Below are 17,408 nucleotides of genomic sequence, written 5' to 3'. Positions count from 1 at the left end.
TGATGGTCTGTAGCAAGCTCCAAAACCCCCACTACAGTGTCACTTCTGTGTGACATTTTTGTGTGTCCTCTGATCCTGACTCATAAGCTCTCACAGGGACTGACATCAGTCATATAGAAGAGCTCCATATGTTCAAGCTGTTTATTGAGATACAGCCTTTGCCCCCAAACACACATGTATGCATACACATGCACACGCACACACACACACACACACGCACATGCACACGCACGCGCGCGCACACACACACTTGTCTGCCCTGCCTGCAGTGTGGTTTTTGTTCTGGGGTTTTTTTGGTTGTTTTGGTTTTTTTTTAAGAGTTTATATCCACCACTGCAGCATCCAGTTGTACATGCTGTTCTACCATGTCTTCCATTCCAATGAGCTTCTGGCAAGCAATAAACCTCTGTAGACAATAACTCAGTTTGGCAGATAGGAGTCTCCATCTCTTGAAGGAGGGAGTCTCCCACCACTATCACCTGTTGCTTCTTCTTGGTGCTGATTTGTGGTTCAGGCTTGGCTGGATCTGATGCCTCCTCAGACATGGCTTTCTCTCCCTTGTCTTCTACCAGGGCACTGAACTTATTCCACTGTTGCAGATGTACAGGTAGAGAAGGAGCAGTCTTCCTGTTACCAGAAGTTGCAAGCCTGCAATCTTCCCCATCATGGGAGTCTTCATATGCCTCACAACTGACTACAGTTTCTGGTTGTTCCTTCTGTGCAGTTGAGGATTCAGGCTCTCATCTCTGCAGGGTCTCTGTGAAAATCGCACCACTCTTCATCTTTTCTGATGCTGAAAAGACTGCCTAAAAATAATACTTAATAGTTACATTTTTGTCATAAATGTTTCCCTATTAAGCTTGATATCATATTTTGTTGTGGGTTCCAATTCTGAAAGTTGGAAAACTTTGTCTAATTAGTTTTAATTTTCAGAAAAGCAAATGTTTAACACCTGTAATATTTAGTATCAGTGTGTTAGTATTGCTCTTTCTCAGATTTGTCCACATCTTAATGTGTCTTTCCTCCAGGTTGTTTTCACAAGACCTGGCTAATTTGCATCCTCCAAATTGAGTTTTATTCTTGAATCTTATCTCCCCATTTTTTCCACCTTTGATCATTCATAGCTTTTGGTAAAATAGAAACATCTGTGGACATCATGACAACATTTAATCTTCTTAAATATGTAGACAATATGTGGAGGAATGGAGTGGAGATGTATTTTAGATATCAATCTTAATTATTTCTGGTAATAATTCTATTTATGTTGTTTGGTTTGGGGGATTTTTTGTGTTGTAGGTGTCTTTTTTTAATGATTCGTTTGTATGTGTAATACTTATAATTTAACTGGAAAACAGGCATATCTCAAGGTACACTGACTTGGTGAAAATATAAGAGGTCTGAATTATCGTGCTATAACTTTCACTTTCTCTATACAAAGCAGAACAGCATTTAGGTAAACTATGTAAAAGTGACTATTGAAGCATGTTCAGAAGTGTAACTGTGGTTGGTTGACCTTGACCAGATGCCCACCCAGCTGCTCTCAATTTTCCCCCTCATCAAGACAGGGGGAGAAAATAGGATGAAAAAGCTTATGGGTCAAGATAAAGACAGAGAGATCATTTACAAGTTATGATCATGGGCAAAACAGGTTTGACTCGGGAAAAAATTAATTTCTTGCTAATTAAGATATTTGAATGCTGAGAAACAAAGATCAAAATTTAAAACAACACCCCAGAGGAGAGCAGGAGCACAATCGCAGGTGGGGAACCCAAATTCCAGACTCAAAGAAATGGACACCTTGTGCAGGCCATTCTCAGGGCTGTCCCAGGTGAGGCATGAGTTCCATTGTCCAGGCATGAAACTAATCATGATGGTCAACACCAGAGCACCCTTTGGACCGGTGTATGTGTGTGTGTTACTGCCTAAGGGTAATTGGACATGTTATGGGATGCAGGGGAAAAGCATTTTGGGATTGCACAGGATTTATTATGGGATGTTTAGGGGAGGAACCAAAGCCAGGGAAAGGTGATTTGGGGAGGAACAAGCATAGGAAAATATTGGGGTAAAGGTGATAAAAAAGGCCAGTTGCATGTAAACAGCTCCTGTTCAGTATACTTGCCTGGCCACGCCCTGTACATGATCAGCTCCAGCTGTCCTGTCTCTTTATTAAGCTCTTCCTTCAACTATTTTCTGGTAAGGGGTTCTTTATTCCATGTGCATGTGTGTGTATGGGGGTCTGTAGTGCCAGTAAATATAGGTGTGCAAGTGTGTGGTTGTTAGTGAAGATCAAGCTGGACTTGCTGTTGAGTAGGTGAAGTGACCTTGGGGTCAGGGGTATGTGTGAGTCTCTAAGGGCCAGCTCTGGTTGTGAGAGCACCTGTGTGTTTCTAAGGTAAAGAGCACAGGGGGTGGGGGTCAGCTATGGGAGAACAGGGGTTTCCTGGCCAATGCTATGCATGTGTGTGAAACAGTCTATACCAGCAACTGGAGTGGGGCTGTGGCTTTGGGGACTCCTATGTCCAGGTGCCAGCAACTGGGGAGAGTGGGATTCAGGGGCCAACTACTGGGAAGACTGAGTGTCTGAGGTCAACTGCTGGAGGGGCTCCACTTTGTACATATATATATATATATTTTCTCTCACTAGACATGTATTTTCTCTCCCTAGTGGACCTCTATCTTGCTCAGCCAGAGAGCAGAGCAGGATGAGGCCATTGGTGCTGTCTGTGCTCTGAATGTCTGTCTGTGATCTGTGTAGCTGGCTGTGTATATATATGTGGTGTATACATGTGCTCTGTGTGTGTGTGTGCGCATGCCTACTGGGAGTAAATTTTCAGCCTCGCTACCAGTTGTACTTGGTGCATGAAGCTGTAGCAGCTTTGCCTCTCAGGCTGTCGGATCCAGCACAATATACTTTCCTGTAACAGATATAACTAGTTCTTCCAAAGGTTAGTGGAATCTGATACATTTTAAAAACAATCTTAAAATACATAAAATATATTTGTGCCTCCACAGTCTGCAGTGTGAATATTTGCTCTGCTGGTCTCTTCCATGGGCTGCAGGGGAATATCTGTTCCGGCACCTGGAGCACATCCTCCCCCTCCTCCTTCTCTGACCTTGGTGTCAGCACTGCTATTTCTTGCTCTATTTTCTCTCTTTCTCTGCCTGTCTGGTGGTTTTGCCCTTTAAATATGTTTTCATAGAGACACCACCAGCTTTGCTGGCTGGCTCAGCCTCAGCCAACAGTGAGTCTGTTTTGGAGATGGCCAGAACCACCTGTGTCTGGCATGACAGCAGCTCCTGACCTCTTCTCACAAAGGACACTCCTGCAACCCCCTCTCACTACCAAAACCTTGCCATATTCACCTATTACAGTTTCCCAGCATGCTCTTATAACCTTGCTGTAATGATCATATAGGAGTTTATTTATTAATTTATTTTTAGTTGAAACCAAAGAGAGCCACCATGTTTTTGGGGGTGGATTTATGACACTTCCTGTCCTGTAGAAAGCATGTTCATTTTACCTCTGCCACATTTCTTGGGCTCTAAATTATGATAGTGGCAGCAGATGTCTATCAAAAGGAAGCTACAAGATTGTACTGGTTTTGGCTGGGACAGAGTTAAGTTTCTTTATAGTAGCTTGAATGGGACTATGTTTTGGATTTGTACTGAAAATAGTGTTGATAACACACTGATTTAGTTATTGCTGGACAGCACTTGCACAGTCTCAAGGCCTTTTCAGCTCCTCAGACTGCCCCCACAGCAAGTAGGTTGGAGGTGCACAAAAAGCTGGGAGGGGACACAGTTGGGACAGCTGACCCCAACTGGCCAAAGGGATATTCCATACCATATGACATCATGCTCAGCAATAAAACCGAGGGGAAGGGGGGGGGGGGGGCATGGCTTGGGAACTGTCTGGGCATTGCTTGGTTGGTGGTTGCTATTTTTTTCTCCTTTTCTCACAATTTTATTTTTAATTATTATTTCTCTCTAATTATTAAACTATCTCAACCCATGAGTTTCTTTCTCACTTTTACTCTTCTAATTCTCCCCTCCATCCCACTGGAGATGAGAGTTAGTGGGATGTGTGGTGCTTTGTTGTCGGCCAGGGTTAAACCATGGCGAAGATATAGGTGGAGTGATGAATATTTTAACCCTTTGCTTTGCTTTGCTGGTCTTCCAATTCCACTGAACCCTCTGTCTCCTTCCTACATTCAGCTCTTCCTTTTTGCATTCCAGACCCCACAGTGTGCCATGTTTCTGTGCCTGCCTTATCTACCTTTCTTGCATATATTTTTGTCTTGTCTCCAGTCAACTTGGTGTAAAAAGTTACTTCTCCCTAGCCTGAAAGTTCTGAGGCAGGTCACAAATCATTTTCATCCTACATTCTTTTTGTTGCAACAATAAGATAAATTTAAATAAACAAGTGGCAGAAGTAATGAAGTCTAGTTTCATAGTGATTTCTCTTTGGTAAGATTCTCTAGCATGTAACAAGAAGCATATTCTGATTTAAGCTTTTTGTCACGTCTGGGGCATTTCTCCAGGTGGGATTTACTGCTGTTTAAGGAGGCTGATCTTATGGAAGTGGGAACCCTTCTTGGAGAGCTTTCATGAAACTCTAAGAATAGACCTGTCTTTGACTTCTTTGTTCTTTTGTGTTGAATTTCAGTTTATGAAGGAATTCAAAAGTGATTGGAGGATGAGCAAGTATATGCATCATAGAATCATAGGATAATTCAGGTTGGAAGGGATCTAGTTCTCTAGTCCAACTTCTTGCTCAAAGCAGGGTCAACTATGAGAGCAGACTGTTAAGGAAACAATGCTAAAACAGGGATCAATACTAGGTCCAATCCTGTTCAACATCTTAATTAATGATCTGGATGCTGGGGCAGAGTGTACCCTCAGTAAGTTTGCTGATGGCACAAAACTGGGAAGAGTAGCTGATATGCCAGAAGGTCATGCTGCCATTCAGAGGGACCTGGACAGGCAGGAGAAATGGACTGACAGAAACCTCATGCAGTTCACTAAGGGGAAGTGCCAAGTCTTGCACCTGTGTGTGTTAATACAGGTGTGAGCTGAAAAAAAGGCAAGAAAACAAGTAACCTATCAAGCAGAAGAGAAGTAGGGCTTCTGTCTATAATCACTGAAAAGTCATGGAGATCAGGGGATGTCCCTGATGACTGGAAGAGGGCAGATGTCACACCCATGTACAAGAAGGGCCCAAAAGAGGACTCAGGAAACTACAGACCCATAGTCTTGCTTCAGTCCCTGAGAAAGTAATGGAACGAGTCCTCCTAGAAACTATTACAATCCAAATGAAGCAGGTGATTGGGAAAAGACAGCATGGATTTACCAAAGGCAAATCATGCTAGACTAACCTGATCACCTTCTAGAACAAAATAACTTATTCTGTCAACATGAGGAGAGCAGAGCAGTGGATGTTGTTTACCTGGACTTCAGCAAAGTGTTTGACACTGTTTCCCACAGCTGTCACCTCGAAAAACTAGCAAGATACAGACTGGATGGGCAATCTGCAAGATGGGTGGGAAACTGGTTAACAGGCTGCACTCAGAGGGTGATGATCAATGGTTTTTACATGGCAGCCTGTCACAAGTGTGGTCCCCCAGGGATCAATACCGGGATCAATTCTTCAACATCTTCATAAATGATCTGGACAATGAGATTGAAAGCGCCCTCACCAAGTTTGCTGATGGCACTAAACTGAATGGTAAGGTAGACATGTCAGAAGGGAGAGCCATATTACAGAGAAACCTGGACAGGCTGGAAGAGTGGGCAAGCAAGAACAGTGTGAAGTTTACCAAAGACAAATGCAAGGTCCTACACCTGGGATGACATTACCAAAGAGCCCGGTGCAGGCTAGGATCTGTGTGGCTGGGGAGCAGCCTTGCTGAAAGGGACCTGGCAGAAAACAAGCTGAACATGAGTCAGCAGTGTGCCACTGCAGCAAAAAAGGAAAACGGGATCCTGGGCTGCATCTGCAGAGGCATTACTAGCACAGATAGAGAAGGGATCATCCCACTCAGTGCTTATCAAGCCATATCTGGAGTACTGTGTCCAGTTCTGGTCCCCACAATTCAAGAATGATATGGAGAGACTGGAGAGGGTCCAAAGGAAGGCCATGAAAACGAGCAAAGGGATAGAGAACCTGCCCTATGAGGAGACACTGAAGGAGTTGGGTCTTTTGTCCCTGGAGAAGGCTCAAGGGGGACCACATCACAATATTCCAGTACTTAAAGTATGGCTGCAAAGAGGATGGAGGCTCTCTCATCACAAGGAGCCATATGGAGAAGACGAGGGACAATGGGTTCAAGTTGTATCAGGAGAGGTTTCATTTTGACTTAGGAAAGAAATTTTTTACAATGAGAACAATCATTCACTGAAACAACCTCCCCAGGGGTGTGGTAGAGTCCCCCATCACTGGAGGTTTTCAAGATGCAATTGGACAGGGCACTAGATAATCTCATCTAGGCTCCCTTTCCCACAAAAGGCTGGATCAGATGATCTTTTGAGGTCCCTTTCAATCTTAGCTGTTCTATGATTCTGTGAAATATTCTACTCAACCAATAGTGTTCAGAAAGTGGAAATCAAACTCCTTTAAAGATAAAACCATAAGAAGGACAATAAAATAGGAAGAAAAAGAATATTTGGTAGACCAAGGAAAATTGTGAGAGATGAATAAGTGTAGAGAGGCTTTAAAAGATTATAGTCTATAAATTTATGTGAAGCAAAAGGCTTCTAACAGGGTTAGAGGGGGCAGTTCAAGAAGACAGTTATTGTAGAGAAACTCAGTTTTCTCTGTATTGGTCATCTGCAAATGACTGCAAATATTTAGTTTCTTAAACTCATCACATCATATCTCTTAAATTATTATGGTGAACAAGGAGAGGTCTAGCTAACCATTTTAAGCAGGGGCAAGCAGTGAAAAGGGAAGGTAACTATTCCTGTTCAGGACCTGATGTAAACTTGGAGGTGAATGGTTTTCATATCACTAACACTAACAACTCTAGGAGCTACCTAGTCCGAGTAGAACTTCAGTAAAATACACAAACTTAAATCAAGTTTTTCATGGTGGTTGGGTTTAATCACATTGTCTTTACCTGTTAATTACTATTACTGCACTAACAAGTTAAAAGATGAGGCACCTCTGTGGTGGGATAGCAGAGCTGATTTGTACTCCAGATATTTAAAAATGTTTTTTCAGCTATGTATGCATGTACCTGGTAGGAATGGAATGCATATGTTGAACTAGAGGTCTATATGGCATCTATTTACTGGCAAATATGGATCATATTGGTGTGAAATCTATGCTTATCTTTTACAAAAAAGTCTTTGGATAACTCATTCATGTGTTTATATCCTAAACCTGTATTGAGGTGGCAGGGCAGTGCCTCTGTTGAATATTATAACAAAATAGGACCTAGCTCTTTCTTCTGAAGTAAATGTTTACTCCTTTTTCTGATATAACTTCTCTTATTGCCTTAGCATTAGTCTTTAAAATATCTTGATGTTGCTGAAATATGCTTTAGTAAAAATGCTCAGGTAGGCAATTAGTTGTTTGCATTATGAACGCAGTAGGTTCTACAACTAATTGTAGTTGTTTAACTTTATGGTGTTCTGATTAGTCTGTTAAATCTCCCTCTGTAATGCTAGCTGAAGTAAATAATATTGGAGTTTCAATATGGGAAACAAATCACTCAGCTGAGGGCTTTTTTGTTTATGTTGGCACAGAGTGAAGACAGTTCAAGTCCCAAGAGACAACGTCTTTCTCATTCAGTCTTTGACTATACAGCAGCATCACCAACTGCATCACTGCCAATGCGACCGTGGGAGATAGCATCAAATAGGCAGCCTCCTATGGCTCGGTCCAACCAACATCACTTCTCTGGGGAACGCTGCAGCACACCTGCGCGAAGTAGGAGGAGGTAAGCAAGCTAAATAGGTTAGGGACCAGTTTCTTATTCTCTCTACTGTCAACTCAGGGGAAGTCTATTTCAGGCAACATTGAATAGTATTTATTATATGATAAATACTCTAATGCTTCTTTTGACTTTTTTTTTACTAAATTATAAGTGCAACAGAAAACTCTGTATTGAAAGTAATTTAAGTTCTTACATCTTCCAATACTTTGTAAGAGTACAGAGAATTTGAGAAGAGAATACTTGTTAACATTTTTTGTTATGAGCTGTCTTCTTTCTCTCATTCTGTACTGGAGAAATAAGGGTTTAAAAAATGGGAAGGGGGGAATTGTGGTGGGTTGACCTTGGCTAGCTACCAGGTGCCCACCAGGCCACTCTATCACTCCATCTCCTCAATAGGACAGGGGGAGAAAAATATGACTAAAAAGTTCATGAGTCAAGATGAGGACAGAGAGATCACTCAGCAATTACAGTCACAAGTAAAACAAACTCAACTTGCAGGAATTAATTTGTTGCCAATTAAACATCATAGGAAAATGAGAAATGAGAACAAATCTGAAAATACCCTCCCCCCACCCCTCCCTTCTTCCCAGGCTCAACTTCACTCCTGACTCTTGTACCTCTTCCCCCTCAGTGGCACAGGAGTATGGGGAATGGGGATCGTGGTCAGTTCATAATGCTTCATGTCTGCTGTTCCTTCCTCTTCATGCTCTTCCTCTGGTCCAGCATAGGGTCCCACCCATGGGAGACAATCCTTCATGAACTTCTCCAATGTGGGTCCTTCCCACAGGCTGCATTTCTTCAAGAACTGCTCCAGCATGGGTCCTTTCCATGGGGTCACAGGCCCTGCCAGCAAACCTGCTCCAGCATAGGCTCTCTATGGGCTGCAACTTCCTTCAGGGCAAATCCACCTGCTCCATCGTGGAGTCCTCCATGGGTTGCAGGGTGGATATTTGCTCCACCGTGGGCTGCATGGAAACAACCTGCATCACCATGGTCTTCTCCACAAGCTACAGGGGAATCTCTGCTCCAGTGCCTAGGGCACAGCACCTCCTCCCCCTCCTTTGCTGACTTTGGTGTCTGCATAGTTGTTTCTCTCACATTTTCTCTCTCCCAACTGCCTTTCTTAAATGTGTTATCACAGACGTGCTACCAACGTTGCTGATTGCCTCAGCTTTGGCCAGCCTTGGAGCTGGCTAGAACTGGCTCTGTCTGATATGGGGGTAGCTTCTGGCATCTTCTCAGAGAAGCCACCCCTTCAGCCCCTCTAATACCAAAACCTTGCCACATAAATCCAATACAGGAATAAAACCCTCTTTATTGTCAGAGTGCTATCAAAAACAATAAATTCCATATGTAGTGTCATGTATGTTCACTGCACTCACAACTCAGTCCTTGTCTTGCAAACAGCAAAGGTGAGGAGGACCTGACTGGAGGACACCATAGCATCATGTGGTTGCTGAGGTGGTTGGTTTGCATATTATAAAGACTGCATTTTTGTTCTGATTTTTAGTGTGTGGCTGTCACGTTAAGAAAGGGGGTTTCCTCAAACCCTTTACATTTGATACAACTATTCAAATCTCCAGAGACTTATAACTTCAGCTGAAGATTTTTATTATAAAATGCAAATTTGTGACAGAATAAGGTTCAAAGATTCCGGTGATAATACACTGACTGCAAAGCAAGCTTAAAACAATATACCTAATAGCAGCTAGCATGAGTTAGTCATAGAATAAAGTTCTTACCCAATAGGCGTCCCTATGGGGGAGAAGACAGGTTCAGCCGATCCCAGAAGTTACGATGGAGTCTTACCTACCTTCTCCTGTCATTTGTCCACTTTCTATACTTCATAGTTCATTGCACATTCATTTATGATAAACAGGATTGGTTACAAGTTTCTCGCTTCAATGCAAATTACTACACATCCTCAGATAGCACTGCTGAAGTTTTCTGCTAACTACACATGCTCCTCAAGCAGGGTTTTTCCCTCTTTCAGGGGGGATGCTATTTGAGTTGGAGGTCGCGATCTCCCACTACTATGCGGCGAATGAAGAGACGGGACGCAGCTTGATGCAAGCAAATGTCAATTTATTGTACAGAAGCGCAAGTTTCTATACACTTTCAGAAGCTGCGCATTTTAAACTAATTGGTTCTTGAAGCTAAGCCTTGCATACTAGGCAATCCCTGATTGGTGGTTAACTGCCATCAATTAACCACAAGGTGTTACCTTTCCTTGGCGCCATCCATCTCCCACTCCCCTGTGCTCTGCAAACATGCCTCATCATGTTAATTGTTGTCTAGACAAGCTCGAGCACATTCCCCTCAGCTAACTGATTGCCACGCATGGTCCTAGTTTCCAACCCGCTCCTGCACTACTACAATTATCTTTGTCCTATTTTCAACTAATTTTCTGTTGATGTCAGTGGATTGCAACACCTTATCAGCCTGTCTCCTCTTACAGCCAGAACTTTATTCACTTGAAGGCTTCTTTCTGCATAACTTTGATAATGGTGTTCTTCTCACTATCTGTTCTGTGTTTCTCATCCTTCCCAAGGCTGACTCCCTTGATTAGAAGCCCTTTAATTTATAACAACTTTAAAGAGTGGGTCAGCTTGACCTAACTTTATGCACAGATTTGTATATAGTTAAACACTAAATCAGAGTTTGGTAATCCAGGAGTTTATACAACAGTTCCCCCCTTTGGACTTACTTCAGTCCAGGACTAGTCCATTTCCTTCACATTTAGGTGGAGCTTGAGTGACTCTAGTCATACATATTGTTGTTACTGATTGGTATCACATGCCCAGTGAAGCGTAGTAGTACCTTGGAGGCAGGTAACTTTGAGATGGAGGTGTGCGTTGTTATTACAATGAGATTATTTCATCTAAGGAAAGTAATTTTGCCACAGTGGTTGGCTCAGCAGTGGACATCTCATATACTCTTTATGTGACAACTGCTATGCAGCTTATCAGCTGTGTGGTACCATCAAGTTCCTGTTCTTGCAGGGAGCACGACAAAGCCTGGCCACAGTGTCTCCACTCCACTCCGTCCTCCATTACTCCTATGAGCATGTGCTGAGATGGCAGGGTGTAATTCTTAGGGAGCTGTAGTAAAGTAGATCCCGTGCATGCCAACCATCCTGAAAGCGATAGCTGCATTCTACCCTAAAAAGCTTTAGTGGTTTAACCCCAGCTGGTAACTAAGCACCATGCAGCCACTCACTCACTCGCCCTCACCCAGAGGGATGGTAAGGAGCATCAGAAAGGAATGTAAAACTCAAGGGTTGAGATAAGAACAATTTAATAGGTAAAGCAAAAGCCGCGCATGCAAGCAAAGCAAAGCAAGGAATTCATTCACCACTTCCCATGGGCAGGCAGGTGTTCAGCCATCTCCAGGAAAGCAGGGCTCCATCACGTGTAACGGTTACTTGGGAAAACAAATGCCATAATGCTGAATGTCCTCCCCTTCCTTCTTCTTCCCCCAGTTTATATACTCAGATTGACGTCATATGGTATGGAATACCTCTTTGGCTAGCTTGGGTCACCTGTCCTGGCTGTGTTCCCTCCCAATTTCTCATGCCTCTCCAACCCTCTCACTGGCAGGGCCTGAGAAACTGAACAGTCCTTGACTTAGTATAAACATTACCTACTTACAACCAAAACTGCCAGTGTCCAGTCAACATTGTTCTCACACCAAATCCAAAACACATCACTGCACCAGCTACTAAGAAGAAAATTAACTCTATCCTAGCTGAAACCAGGACAAAGGCTTTCTGTAATACTACGCTTCTATTAGGTCCCAGTTTTCTCTAATTCCCCCCCACCAAGTAATTTTCCCACAGTGACTTATAATGCTCTCTGAGGCAGAGCTTTTGTAACAAGATTCCTTAATCATGGAAGAGTAGAGTTTTAGATGACTATGTTGAACTGATGCCTGGATAAGAGTATATAGGAAAGCATAAAAATAAAGTTGACCTTTACTCTTCTATTTAGTTATCCAAAGCAAAAGCTTTCAATTCCTCAGCATTTCACACTGCATTGTTTCAGAAATGTGTCCAAGCCATGTAATGAAATTTTAAAGCTAACTGACCTGTTTACATCGCAGACACACTATAGCTTGATTTCTACTAAAATGGAAGTATTTGTTCTTTTTCATGACTGTAGAATGTTAGATGAGGTTGAAATAATGTAATTGCTTCTCCTCTGATTCCATAGATAAATTTTGTCAGCCATGATAATATAGTGTTAGAAGGAACAGACTTAAATGTACTGGATTTTGTTTCTTCTTCAAGTCCACAAATATGGAAGCTTTCAGTCCAAAGCATGAACATGGTATGGGTGTTCATACAGCTGTCAGACCCAAGAAAGAAATGTGTTTGTTGACTCAAGCTTCTCTTTTCAGAATAACTGCTATATGTCCTTTATTCAGTTCTGTGCAGTGGTTACTCATAAATCAAGTCCACAAGATGTTTTTATTCAGAAATGTTTTGAACTGGGCCATTCAGAATATGATGCATTTGGCATTTTTGCTTGTCATCTGACCAGTCCACACACATTTCCTTGCATCCTTCCATTACCATCTATTGCTAGTGTGAGCCTGAGCTAATCTACCTTCCCAGAATATGATTGTTGGGGGAGCACAGTTTATACACATCTGTGTACATGTTCTGCAGGAGTCTGATAAAGTTTTATAGAACTAATGCTAAACCAAAGCTGATAAGCCCTAATGGTTCAGAGCTCAATTCTTTAAGGTTGTTGTGAGTCATAGAATCATAGAATGGGTTCAATTGGAAAGGACTTTTAAAGTTCATCTAGTCCAACTTTGCTGCCATGGACAGGGACATCTTTCACTAGATCAGGTTGCTCAAAGCCCCATCCAACCTCGTCTTGAACACTTCCAATGATGGGGCATTCACAGCTTCCCTGGGCAGCCTGTTACAGTGTCTCACCACCCTCATCATAAAGTATTTCTTCCTTATATCCAGTCTAAACCTACCCACTTTCAGTTTAAAACCATTGCCCATTGTCCTGTCACTGCAGGCCCTGGCAAAAAGTCTCTCTGTCTTTCTTATAAGCCTCTTTTATATATTGAAAGGCTGCATTCAGGTCTTCCCGGAGCCTTCTCTTCTTCAGGTTCAACAACCCTAACTGTCTCTCAGTCTTTCTTCATAGGAGAGGTGTTCCAGCTCTCTAATAGTTTTTGTGGCCCTCCTCTGGACCTGATCCAAGAGCTCTGTGTCTTTCTTGTGCTGGGGACTCCAGAGCTGGACACAGGACTCCAGGTGAGGTCTCACTAGAGCAGAGTAGAGGGGGAGAATCACCTCCCTCATCCTGCTGGACACATTTCTTTTTCTGCAGCCCACATTATGTTTGGCTTTCTCGGCTACAAGCACACATTGCTGGCTCATGTTCAATTTTTCATCCACCAACACCCCCAAGTCCTTCTCCTCAGGGCTGCTCTCAGTCTGTTCATCCTCCAGTCTGTACTGATGTTGGGGATTGCTTCAACCCAGGTACAGGACCTTCCTTGTGCTTGGCCTTGTTGAACTTCATGAGGTTCACATGCACCCGCTTCTCAAGCTTATCCAGATCCCTCTGGATGGCATCCCTTCCCTCAAGGGAATCAACTGCATGACTCAGATTGGTGCCATCTGCATTTTTTCTGAGAATGCACTCAATCCCACTATGTCAGTAATTTCAGTTCAAAAGAGTAAAGGCATTCAAAAAGTTGCTGCATCAAAGAAATTACCTTAGAGAATGCTGACATCAAGGTTCTTCAGTTATGGACAGCTTGTGATGGCTGTTCTTGTCTAAAGATGATAATTACTATGTGTTCTGTCTGTTTCCATCTGACCCACTTTAACTCATCTGGACACATCACCTTTTTTAGATTGTAAATGATTTTGGGTGCCAGGGACTGTCGCTTACTGGTTTTGTACAACATCTAGCACGGTGCTTGGAAGAAAAGAATCATGGAATCATAGAATACCAGGTTGGAAAGGATGTCAAGGATCATCTTGTCCAACCTTTCTTGGCAAAAGCATGGTCTAGACAAGATGGCCCAGCACCCTGTCCAGCCAAATCTTAAAAGTGTCCAATGTTGGGGAATCCACCACTTCCCTGGGGACGTTATTCCAATGGCTGATTGTTCTCATTGTGAAAAATTTTCCTCTTATGTCCAGTCATAATCTCCCCAGGAGTAACTTGTACCCATTACCCCTCCTCTTTTCCATGTGACTCCTTGTAAAAAGGGAGTCTCCATCTTCTTTGTAGCCACCCTTTAAATACTGGAAGATGGTCATAAGTTGTCCCCTAAGCCTTCTTTTCTCAAGGCTGAACAAACCCAGTTCTCTCAGCCTTTTCTCATATGGCAGACTTCCCAGTCCTTTGATCACCTTTGTGGCCCTTCTCTGGACCCTCTCCAGCCTGTCCACATCTTTTTTCATAGCGGGGACCAAAACAGAACATAGTATTCCAGGTGCAGCCTGACAAGCGCTGAGTAGAGTGGGATAATGACTTCTTTATCTCTGCTGGTGACACCCTTGTTGATGCAACCCAGCATCCTGTTGGCTTTCTTTGCTGCAGCAGCACACTGTTCGCTCATATTGAGCTTGTTGTCCACCAGGACCCCCAAGTCCCTTTCCACAGAGCTGCTCCCCAGTCAGGTAGATCCCTGCCTTTGCTGCACTCCTGGATTACGTTTTCCCAGGTGCAAGACCTTATGTTTGTCTTCATTGAATTTCATAAGGTTCTCGTTAGTCCACTCTTCCAGACTATCCAGGTCTTCCTGCAGGGTGGCTCTCCCTTGCAAAGTGTCTGCTTCCTCACTCAGTTTGGTATCATCAGGAAACTTCATCAGGGTACACTTGATCCCATCATCCAGATCACTTATGAAGATATTAAACAGCATTGGGCCCAATACAGATCCCTGGGGAACCCCACTTGTGACAGGTTGCCAGTTTGAAAATGATCTGTTTACTGCCACCTTCTGGGAGTGGCCTGTCAACCAGTTCCCCACCCACTGCACAGACCACTTGTCTAGACCGTAAGGTATCAGTTTCTCTAGGAGAAGGCTGTGGGAAACCATATAAAAAGCCTTGAAGAAATGCAGGTAGACAATATCCACCACTCACCCCACATCAACTGAGCAGGTTACTTTGTCGTAGAAGGCAATCAGGTTTGTCAAGCACGATTTGCCCTTGGTGAATCCGTGCTGGCTTTTCCCAATCATATGCTTCATTTGACTTGTGCTAGCTCCTAGGAGGATTCATTCCATGACTTTCCCAGGGACTGAAGTAAGACTGATGGACCTATAATTTCCTGGATCCTCCTTTAAACCCTTCTTGTATATGGGTGTGACATTAGCCTTCTTCCAGTCTTCTGGGACATCCTCTGATCTCCATGACATCTCAAAGATTATGGAGAACGGCCTTGCAATGACATCAGCCAGCTCTCTTAACACCCTTGGGTGATATCATCAGGGCCCATTGATTTGTAGGGGTCAAGCTCCTGTAATAATTCACATTCCAACTCTTCCTTCACTGACAGTGGGTCTGTGTTTGCATCAACATGGGTTTCTGTTCCCAAAGCCTGGGAACAAAGTTGAAGTGCAACTTCAGTATAGGTATTTCATAATTTAGATGCAGTTCTGACTACTTTTCCTGAGTCATTTACAATAAATTAGAAATTTTAAAAGCTTTTAGAGCTGTGTATCTGAATACTCTGAGTTTTGTTAAATCTTTTTTTTTAATAGCTCTACATAGTAAAAGAATCTTTTGCTTCCAATTTCGTTGCTTTCAGAGAATTTTGTTCTGCCCAGCTGGAGGAAAAAAAAACCACCCCAGAAGCAATGCCAAAACCCCAGCCATACACCCTTTAACTTCTACCTCTCTCTTTCTGGGAGTAGTCTTAAAAGAAGCTATTCTCTCTGAGGATCAGTACTGATCATAATTAGGAAATATGCTTAACTGTTTTTCCAAGCAATTAGGACTTTCATTGCCAACTCTCCTTCTCTCCTACAGTTCTTGTAAACATAAGTCTTTACATATATATTTTATATAAAAAGCATTCAGAGCATGCATATGCATCAGAATTTAATTTTTTTAAGAAATAACAGCTTTAAAGCTATAATTAGAATATTCCAAGGAAAAAAAAACCCAACAGTCTACTGCCTTAAGTATTATCTGCTCTAGAATTAGAATCACATAAAGGAAAGAAAAATATCCTAATACAAAACACTGAACAGGTAGATCATACTAATAATGCAGAGAAAGACAATGATGCTATCTATGACAATAAGTAATGTAAGACAGACTATGACACAATCACAATAGCATCTGAACAACTGTGATAGTATCCTTTTCCCATTCAGAGTATCGTTCTGTTTCTTTAAATGCAGTTGAGCTGCAGACAATAAAGGTCTTTTTGGCCCATCAGGGCAAGTTTGGGACAGGTTACAGTGAGTAGGGTGTTTGGTGAAACCCCATTCAGTTATAATAGGGTCACAGGAGTGTACTGGTCCCAGTGACTGATATGTTTTTAATTCTTCAGTCATGTGTTTTGACCACTTCTCTACATTCTTATTTCCACTCCCAGGGTTTGCCTTTCCATAAGAATGAGTATAATGGATGGGAAATAATATATAATCCAGGTACATGTTTCCTCTGATATCCTAAATTCCCATTAATTGTAACTACTTCCTTGAGTAGAGCATTTGCAGCTCTTCAGTTTTTCTTAAGGTATCTGGAGGAATCACTGCACTGCCTGTTATCCACCAAGTACCCAAAAATTTTACTTCTTTACTTGGTTCCTAACATTTTCTGGGTGGAATCTCAATTTGTGCTTTATTTAGTGCTTGCCATACTGCTGCTGCCACTTCCCCCACCTTCTCAGAAGAAGTTCCTCCAATCAGAATATCATCTATATATTGGTACAGTTTCACATCTTGAGGAAGTGAGACTGTCTGTAAAAGTTCAGCAAGCCTGGCATGAGCAGTTGTGGGTGAATGTTTATATCCCTGTGGGAGTCTATTAAATGTATATTTAATTCCTTCCCAAGTGAAAGCAAACTTTTCTTTATCCTCCTCCTTCAAGGGTGCCATAAAGAACATATCTTTTACATCTAGAGCCACCATGCTTGGGTATGCAGCTGCTTGCAAAGTAGCTGTTAAGTTTGCAATGTTCGGTACAGCAGCTGTCAGCAGGGCTGCATTGGCATTCAATTGATAAATGCCACCTCCCCTCTGGTTTCTGAACCAGTCAGACAGGTGAGTTATATGAGGAGTGGGTTCTGGAGATAATTTGTAATTTCTGCAAATCAGCTATGACCTCAGAAATTCCATGTCGTGCCACAGCAGAAAAAACGATACTGTGGTATGTCCATAATTCTTGTGTCAGGGAGTGCAGGGGCTGTGCACAGCACACACACTGCAGCCTTCCGATTTCTGCCGGGGTTGGGATTGATGTTTGAGCTGAAA

At 42.6% G+C, this 17,408-nt stretch overlaps 1 protein-coding gene across 4 annotated transcripts in view; it reads left to right on the top strand.

Moving 5' to 3' along the window:
- Window positions 1–17,408, top strand: part of LOC119140693 (E3 ubiquitin-protein ligase RNF38-like) — a 176,147-nt gene that overhangs the window by 91,269 nt on the left and 67,470 nt on the right. For all 4 annotated transcript variants that reach the window (XM_037372224.1, XM_037372227.1, XM_037372225.1 and 1 more), the window contains one exon: window positions 7,747–7,940. In XM_037372224.1, coding sequence (XP_037228121.1) covers window positions 7,747–7,940 — 194 coding nt within the window. The remainder of the gene's footprint in view (window positions 1–7,746; window positions 7,941–17,408) is intronic.

The sequence above is a fragment of the Falco rusticolus genome, chromosome W (genome assembly GCF_015220075.1).
Source record: "Falco rusticolus isolate bFalRus1 chromosome W, bFalRus1.pri, whole genome shotgun sequence".
In the NCBI taxonomy this organism is placed as follows: Eukaryota; Metazoa; Chordata; class Aves; order Falconiformes; family Falconidae; genus Falco; species Falco rusticolus.
This window is presented reverse-complemented; position numbering and strand designations above follow the sequence as displayed.